This window comes from Salpingoeca rosetta, assembly GCF_000188695.1.
Source record: "Salpingoeca rosetta unplaced genomic scaffold supercont1.27, whole genome shotgun sequence".
NCBI classification, from domain to species: Eukaryota; class Choanoflagellata; order Craspedida; family Salpingoecidae; genus Salpingoeca; species Salpingoeca rosetta.
The window spans coordinates 501,068-509,817 of NW_004754907.1; the positions used below are offsets into that span (position 1 = coordinate 501,068).

Sequence of the window (8,750 nt, forward strand, 5' to 3'; positions counted from 1 at the left end):
ATGCAAGGGTGTGTTGAGGAGGAAGTGTGGCAGCAGGTGTCAATCAAAAGGCGTCATGGCAATGAGCGAGAGGGTGCATGGGGCAAGTGTACTGCATGTCGACAGATAGACAGACACAAGCTGACACACACACGCACACAGACACACACAGAGATGCAGACACACACAGACAGAGATGCAGACACACAGACACACATGCAGACACACACACACACAACACACACACACACACACACAGACAGACACGCACACACACACGCAACACACAACACACAAACACACCTTGACTCACTTGACTGGGAGGTTGGACAGTTGGTGCGCGAGCTCTTGGGCAAGTTGACGACAGCCAAGCTCCGCACGCGTATCGTGGCCACCACCGGCGACAAAGACAGCGTTGTCCGGCATCGAGGCTGCATGGCTCTTGGCAAGCTGCTCCAGTTCATCCCAAGTGCACCGCTTTGAAGGGTGGTGGAACTGCACGCCAGGTGTGCAGACTGGCAAGAAGGGGAAGGAAGGAAGGAAGGAGGGACCGTGAGTGCGCGTGCGTGTGTGGGCATGGTGGAAGAGGATGGTTGGAAGGGTTGAGATCAAGATGACGCACACGCATGCACAGAGCACACACACACACACACACACACACACACACACACACACACACACACACACACACACACACACACACACACACACACACACACGGATGCACACATGCACACACAGATGCACACACACACACAGATGCACACAAACGCACACACACGCAAACACGCGCAAACACACACACACACACACACACACACACACACACGCAAACACACACACACACAGCCACACGAATCGCACCATCGTGTTCAAGGTGTGGTGGGGGCTGGCTGGTCCAGAAGTGGCATGGGGTATGGAAGTGCGCGTGCAGCGCTGACAGGGCCGGCAGCACGTTGGACCGGTAGCCGCCAAAGGACACCAGGTGTGGCAGTGACGACGATGGCAAGGTGAATACCTCTTCAGTGAGCCATGCCAGCTTACGGGCCTTGTTGCCGTTCAGGGGCGTGCGCAACAGGTCATCCCGCTTCACATACACACGTGTGCGTTTAGACGGGCTGGCACGGCCTTCTTCTCCTCGCTGGCGCGCGTCTGCTGCTGCTGCTGTTGCTGGTGGTGCTGCTGGTGGTGGTGGTGTTACATGCACCGTATGTAAGGGCGACACGCCGCGAGATGCGACAGCAACACGTGTTGCGAGTGCTTGGGCTTGCTTCATTCATCAGGTACAATCACAAACACACAACACACGAGACACGCCTTCAGACAAACACCGCGGCGGGCGTGGAAGCGAAAGCAACCCTCCAGACAAGAAGTGGCACAGAACGGCATGAAAAAGTTGGCAGAGGAGTTGAAAGCGTCAAAGAGCAAAGGAGCAACACAGTCCTAGTCGCAGCATCCAGCGTACATCAGCACTCAAACACGAGCAATCCGCGGACGAGAACGCACGATGGGTCGGCCACCACAATCTCCGCAGCTGTCTTGTTGTTACTTTGAGCCCACTCTGTGTGCGACTTGAACACCTTGACCTCTTTCACAGCTCCGCTGGTAAAGTTGACCACGGTCACATGAGCATCGTGCCCGGGAACGAGGGGTTGGCCAGCAAACGTCATCCATCGCGCTGCCGGCAATTCTTCTGGCTTCTCTTTCGCTTTCTTCGAGAATGCCGGATGTAGGCTGTCGTGTGTCACAGGATACGGGTTGCCATACATGACATCGCACGCCAGCACAATCCGATAGGATTTGCCTGGCTCAAGATTGAGGCAGCTCAGATCAGGCGGGACATTGCTGTTGTCTGGTTCGACTCCACACCCACTGCCGGTGTAGGCGAGGGCATAGTCGAGATCTGGGGTGAAGTAGAAGCCGGCACCGTACCATCCTCTGTCCATTGTCTGAAGCTGAACAAAGTCGCCACCCAGGATGCCGACAACGGCGTCTAAAGACCTAACACCGTGGAACACGCGCTGAATTCGAATGGGTGGGTTGTGCTGCAGCAAGGATGGATCAAGCATTCTGTAGACGCCATCATGAGTGACGCGCTTCAATAGCGCGTGATCCTCAGCATCTGTCGCCTGGCCCGTGGTGGTGTCGTGGCCATACTTAGGTGCAAACGGGTGGCTGGTGCTCGCGAGGTGACCACGGTAGCGGGTAGTGTTGCGGTCCAGGGCGCCTTTGAAGGCGACGAGCTTCTGGTCGCACCACGTGATGGCGACGCGGCACAACGTGCAGCCAAACGGTTCGCGCGGATTCTGCTTGGCGGTCCGGCCACCAGCAGCATGAACAAGCTGCAGGGTGGACACGAGAGAGAGAGTGTGTGTGTGTGTGTGTGTGTGTTGGATTCGAACGTGAGACGGAAGAAGACCACAATTCTAGCAACAAGCTGAGGTGCAGGTCGTGGAGTGCGCAGTGAAAAACCAAGACACACACACACACACACACACACACACATATATATACACACACACACACACACATATATATATACACACACACACACACCTCAATGATGACGGCATCATCGCCGAGTTGCAGTGGTGCAATGCGGACGGATTGGCGGGTCGACAGCTTCGTTGCGTCCACCGCGTCAAGCAGCTCCTGTGGAAACTTCCACACCGCATTTGGTGGTCCGTGTAACAGCAAGTGCTGCTGATCCATGAGCTGTTTCTGTTTATCCTCGTCCTCAGCCTGCTGTTCGGTCGCTGCCTTGAAATGTGCCTTCAGAGCGGCATGGAGTTGAGAAAAGTCAATACGATTCCCACTCATTTGAAAGCAGCCACGTAGCAACTCCTGAAGCGTTGCCGATAGTCGTCGCCCTTGGACTTCTTCGCAAAGTGGGAGGTACTCTGCCTTCCTGTAGAATTCTTTCAGCTTCTCCACTCGAGCTACAGGGTTATCAGCGGTGACATGGTGCCAAGGTCGAATCATCGTCCATAACTCCCATGCCAGGCATCCAAACGAGAAAACATCCGTGTCTGCTCGAAGTGTGTGCCCGAATAGCTGCTCTGGGGACGCCCACAGCTCAGTGCCAATCACTTTTGATAGTTGCGACTGCCCAGGACGCCTGAACGCGCTCAGGCCAAAGTCTGCCACCTTGGCGGAGAGCGATGCGTCCAGCAGCACGTTGGGCGACTTGAGGTCGCGGTGCACGACATCGTGGGCGTGCAGAAACTCCATGGCAGCAGCTACCTCGTTCAAGATGCGCAGCTTTTCGACGTCGCTGATTTCTTTCTTGTGCACGTGGATGTAGTCGTACAGGGACCCGTTCTCCGCCCAGCTCAGCACGAAGGAGAGCGTGCTGTGTTGGCTGTCGTGAAGTAGGCCAATGAAAGTGACAATGTTGGGATGACGGAGTGCAGCAAGCACGGCCACTTCTCGCAAAACCCGCTTGTCACCTGCTTGCAGCGGCAATTCTGTCATTGCTTCTGTTGGTGTCATTGTGGTCGCCATCAACAGCACCTGTCGCAACCGTGGTCGATGCTCAACGTCGTCCACTTCCTTCAGCGCAACGTCGTGGCCAGCAAACGTGCTGCGATAGAGTTTGCTGAATGTGCCCTTGATGGGACTGCCAGTGCCATCTCTCACACGTTTCTTTCGAGCGAAGCGAGCGGGGTCCAGGTTGAGGTTACAGAAATGTTCTTGTGAAAGAGAACGACAAGCAAGTCAACATGAGTGAGAGGGGGATGCAGAAAAGTTCGATGACTCAAGTGCCAAGACATGGGTGAGCCTTGAAGTTCACACGCAATCGACTTACCCATGTATTCTTCAAGTCGATCCGGTTTTGTGTCGCATCCTAGCACAATCAAACAACGGCCATGAAACGTGTCAGCCCATGATGCCAGCGTCAATCTCGTCCATTGAAAAGGCTGAGTGGACTTACGTGGCGCTCGCCTTTCGGAACAGGACGCGTGTAGAGGCTGCGTTGCATGGCGGAAGAATACGAGCGGCTTTTGGGTTGCAGATTCTATCGTCAGTGGAAAGAATGAGCTTATTAATGACGCTCATGTTTGCACGCATTCCACAGGAAAAAGCAAGCATCTCGCATTCAAAACGCGGCGACTTTTCTTTTTGAAACTACTCAAGCAAGTAGTGCCTTGACAACAGCACACAGAAGCGATTCACTCACGAGAGTGCTGCAAATCTTCGTGAAGCAATTGTGGATCTACGTCCACCTTCTGCACACCAGTGACTGGGAAATTCAAAAAGGAACAGCGTGAGACGACGATGATTGTGTTCGTCCAGACAATCTTTACACTCCCCTTATCATTACCTGGTGTAGGCCTCTTTGGTCTGTGTTCTGGTTTCTCCACACCGTGCTGAGGGCAGCCTTCAGTACCTTGTGCTGCGAGGATGCACAAAGCACGCTTTGATGAGTATGAATGGTGTATTTGCACGCAAAACAGATCGATCACAACAAAGACCGATCACGCTCGCCCGCAGTGACAGCGGGCAGATCTCCTGAGACAGTTGCTGAGGCGAGAAGTACGTACCAGACGTGTGTAACCCAAAGCCATTCGCGACAGTGGCATCCGGACACACTGCAACGTGCGAGAAGTACGAGAATACATGAGTTGGTTAGGCAGAGCTACTCACGCAAAACAAGTAAGCAAGGAGATGATTTTACACCTTGGGTAACGAGGTTGTCCTTGAAAGGTCCAGTATGACATGACAACGCGCTCAGCCAGACGTAGAGCGGCACGACGTGACGCAGGAGCAGCGAGTCTGGCAGCTGCAGCTGTTGCTGCGGGTTCTCCAGGTCGTCCATGACAAACACGGGCTCCTCAATCAGGCTGCCCCAGAAATCGGCAAGCGGCATGTCACCCATGTGCTGGTACTGCGCGTAGTGGGTGATGTAGAACCGGCGCAGCGTGTGCATAACCGCGGCAGGAACAAACCGCTCGGCCCGCTGCGCCTCCCCCAGGTCGCGAACAATGGCGCCATCGGCCTCGTCCTCCAGCGGCGTGTGCCCACGCGACTCCTGGAAGATGAGTTGCTCGTACACCAGCTCAAAGAGCGCAAAGAGCTGCCCAACTGCCAGGTCGTGGCACCCGCACGACTGCAGCAGCGCCAGCGACGTCGCATCCACCGGCCGCGCCATCAGCACAAACTCGGCCAGCGTCGTCCTGCACAGCAAGTTGCCCACGCCAGACGCGTCGCCGCCCATGCCAAGCAGGTGGTCGTTGAGCTGCGACATGAGCACCTCCAGCTTGCTGCGCAGGTCGTGGATGGACGGCTGGAAGTTGGACGACTCAATCATGGCCCGCACCCGCTCGGGGGTGATGGCGCGGCAGTACTGCTTGTGCGCCGTGAACAGCCGGTCGCACAGCTCAAGGAAGGGCACGCCTTGCTCCTGCCCAAACAGGAACCCGCACTTGGCCGGGTCAACACGCTCAAACTTCACCTTGCCGACAAACGTGTGCTGCAGCACCATGTCCTCCACGGCCTGCCAGTTGACAATCGTGCGCCGTCCGTGGCCCAGCGCCGTGTGCGCGTACGCGTGCGCAACCACACCGTCGTCCACAACCACAGAGACAACCTGGTGCGGCCTCGCCTTGGTCACGTCCACGCTCTGCACCAGCACCTGGCCAGCAGGCCCTTGCTGCACAGCGCGGTGCGCCGCAGTACCGGGCTCGCACAGGTTCACCACCCGGTCCATGTGCTGGTTCTGCACGTGCGTGAGCTGGTGCAGCATGATGTAGAGGCGGGACCCCTCTCCCCGGTCAGAGAGCAGCGAATACGCCAGTGGCGCTGCAGGCGACATGGGCGGGAAGGGCTGCAGTGGCTCGCATTCGAACCGACCGTGGGGCGCCTCGTCGTCCCGCACAACAGACCCGTCCTCTGTCATCGTCTCGCCCTCAAACAACAGCGCCTGGTGCGCAACGATCCGGTTCCACGCCGCCATAAACGCGTCAAAGCGGCTCTGCGCATCCTCCACGCCAGCGGCCTGCATCTCTGCAACTGCTTGCGCGTGGGTCATGGCGCCCTCGCCCTGCACCTTGTCGCGCGCCAATTTGCCTTGGAAGTGCAGGCGAACGCGCGTGTACCACGCCACCAGCGGCACAATCGCAGAACACAGCGGCAGCACGTGCAGCTGCTGCGTACAGGTGTGAATGAGCGGGTGCTGCTGCTGCGCTGTCGTGTTGTTGAAGTACGCCTGCATCAGCGCACGCGCATCGGGATGGTTCGCCAATCGCCAGCACGACGCAAACGCGCCCTGCGACACACCGCCATCGTTGCCGTCCCCATCATCATGCGCTTCAGCCTCATCGTCATCGTTCTCATCATCATTCTCATCGTTGCCATCGGCACCACCATCGGCGCCACCACCGCTTGCATCCTCAGTACCACCAGCACCAGCACCAGCACCAGCACCAGCACCAGCGTCAGCACCCCTGTGCTCCAGGATTTGGCGTGTGAGGACGTTGCTCGCTGCTTCTCGGTGTCGGTCCAACGCGTCCACAAACTCGGCGCCGCGCTGCTGCGGTTCTTCACCCATCACGGCCTCAACGCGCGCGGCAAAGGCGCCCTCAAACGTCTGGCGCTGGTGATGAATGGCCATGGGTGCAGAGAGCAGCGCCGTCGCGTCGTCCATGACTTGGTTCAGCGTGGCGTGCACCAGCCCGCTCACCGCACGCGTGTCCGCCGCCACCGTCGTCTCCAGTCGCTCGTACACGGACACCAGGCGGCGCAGCAGCGCATAGCACACGTCCGCGGTGTTGCTGTTCTCCGGGATGTGTGGCAGTTTCGTACCCACCAACTCGCGCACAGCATCCACCTTGCCCTGCGCCGCAGCAGCCAGCAGCCCAGCATGCACCAGCAGGTCCAGCACGGCAGCGGCACGTGGGGGAAGCCCGCGCGTTGGCTGCGCTCCCCGCTGGAAGGCCAACATCGGCAGTGGCACGTATCCGCGCTGCTGCTGCTGCATGGGCCCTTGCTGGTTCACGGCGCCTTGGTTCTGCGCCCCGCGCCCAATGGCTTGTCCACAGCGCGCGCACCGCCCAGACCCGTTGAACTGGCCGCAGTTGCCCACGACGTACGGCTCGCCACACGGGCAGCGGTAGAAGCGCGTCTTGTCCTGCACCGCAGACAGGGTAGCCAGCGTGTCGTCATCTGCAGCGGCAGGGATGAACATCTGTGCGCACTGCTCGGGCGAGCGCACAACCGTGTCCAGGAAACCGGCCCGGCGGCCCTCCAGCGAAGCATCAAGCACGTTACAGGCCAGGCGCAGGACCAGCACACGCGTGTGCTGCATTCGCCTCACAAACGCCTCCTGCTCAGCCGGCGTGAAGCCATCAGGGGCACCGCGCGTCCACACGTCCGCGGACGGCAGGACAGTGAGCAGCGGAGCAATCTCCGCGGCTGCATCGTGCGTGGTGAGCGCGGGCTGGCCGACGACGGCGTCGCGGAAGGCCGCGTCGCACTGCCGCATGTGCAGGCGGATCATGAGGGTGGCCATGGCCCGCGGCCCAAGTTCAAACGCAGCCGCCTGTGCTGGACGGGTGGCAGCAGCGCGGAGGCGCCGCCACTGCCGCCGCTCCTCGGCAGCGTCGACAACGGAAAACGGGATGAACGGCACCGGCTGCTGGTCGAGGTCTGGCCACTGCAGTGAGCCTGCCCATGGCAGGTAGTCCATGAGGGCAACCAGCACAGTGCGCAATTTGGCAAAGCTGCGGCCTTGCTTCAGCAGCTGCAGCAGGAACAGGCGCATGCGCTGGATCACGCTCATGCTGTCGTTGACACCGCTGGCAAAGCCGTCACCATCATCGTCTCCTCCAAACAGCACCGGAAGCACGTCAGTCAGCGCCTCCAAATCGGCCACGTCGTGGTTCAACAGGGCTCGCGCAATGACACGCACGCACGTACGCAGCACAGCAATGCCAACCACGCCATCACGTGCCTGCGCCGGGGAGATACCACCGATACCGTCGCCAACATTGCTCATCACCTCCTGCACCGCATTCACGCACGGCTGCAGGTGGTGTTCCATGTGCAAGATGGCGATGCGGCTGCAGCCGTTGATGGCGCGTTCGACCACAAAACGCTCCAGCACGTCAACGGCAAGCACGAGCATGGGCGGGCTCTGCGTTGCATCAAAGTTGTCGTGAGACATCACCGCGCTCAGTGCCTCAAACAAGGGGCCAGGCGCTTGCTGGAATAGCTCGTGCACCTCACGGTGACCGCCTGCAAAGTGCAACACAGCCGTGTGGACAGCGTGTCCAACGTGCGGCAGCCAGAAGTGGTTGCTCGTTTGGCCACCAATACCAGCACCACCATCGTCTTCTTCGCTCTCGATGGGCGTGAGGTTGGCCACGTTGAGGACACGGCGGCACGACGGGCACGTGCGCCTCGCCTGGGCCCATTCAACAATGCACTGGTGACAGAATCTGTGGCCGCACTCTGTGCTGACGTTCACGGCAGTGACGAGGCAGATGGGGCAGAATGTCATCGCTGCATGCGTGACCATTCGGCACAGCTGGGCGAGGGTCGTGCGCTGCTCTTGTGCCATCATCTCCGCGTAGTTGAGGTGCAGCATCTGGCTGAAGAGCGCAACCGTGTCGGAGACCAGGCGCCTTCGCTCACTACCAACGGACCACAGTGGTTTGTCTTCGTCAAAGCTCTGCTGCAAGAACCTGAGCAGCTGCTGCGACGGCGACCCCGTTGCTGTTGCGGCGTGCAGCTGTTGCTGTCACGGGCGCCGCGTACGGCTCGGTGTGGGC

General features: G+C 59.1%; 2 protein-coding genes across 2 annotated transcripts in view; both read right to left on the reverse strand.

Moving 5' to 3' along the window:
- PTSG_09012 (uncharacterized protein) overlaps positions 1-1,255 on the reverse strand; it is a gene marked incomplete at both ends in the record, with an annotated part of 2,086 nt that extends 831 nt beyond the window's left edge. Inside the window, 2 exons of the mRNA XM_004989754.1 lie at positions 293-494; positions 844-1,255. Of these exons, the coding sequence (XP_004989811.1) occupies positions 293-494; positions 844-1,255 (614 nt within the window). The remainder of the gene's footprint in view (positions 1-292; positions 495-843) is intronic.
- A 190-nt stretch (positions 1,256-1,445) lies between these two features.
- The window catches only part of PTSG_12821 (serine/threonine protein kinase), a gene marked incomplete at its 3' end in the record, with an annotated part of 21,613 nt that continues 14,308 nt past the window's right edge, over positions 1,446-8,750 (reverse strand). The window contains exons 6-13 of the mRNA XM_004989755.1: positions 4,660-8,716; positions 4,524-4,571; positions 4,304-4,375; positions 4,160-4,222; positions 3,914-3,997; positions 3,788-3,826; positions 2,536-3,671; positions 1,446-2,321 (exon numbers count right to left, since the gene is read on the reverse strand). Of these exons, the coding sequence (XP_004989812.1) occupies positions 1,446-2,321; positions 2,536-3,671; positions 3,788-3,826; positions 3,914-3,997; positions 4,160-4,222; positions 4,304-4,375; positions 4,524-4,571; positions 4,660-8,716 (6,375 nt within the window). The remainder of the gene's footprint in view (positions 2,322-2,535; positions 3,672-3,787; positions 3,827-3,913; positions 3,998-4,159; positions 4,223-4,303; positions 4,376-4,523; positions 4,572-4,659; positions 8,717-8,750) is intronic.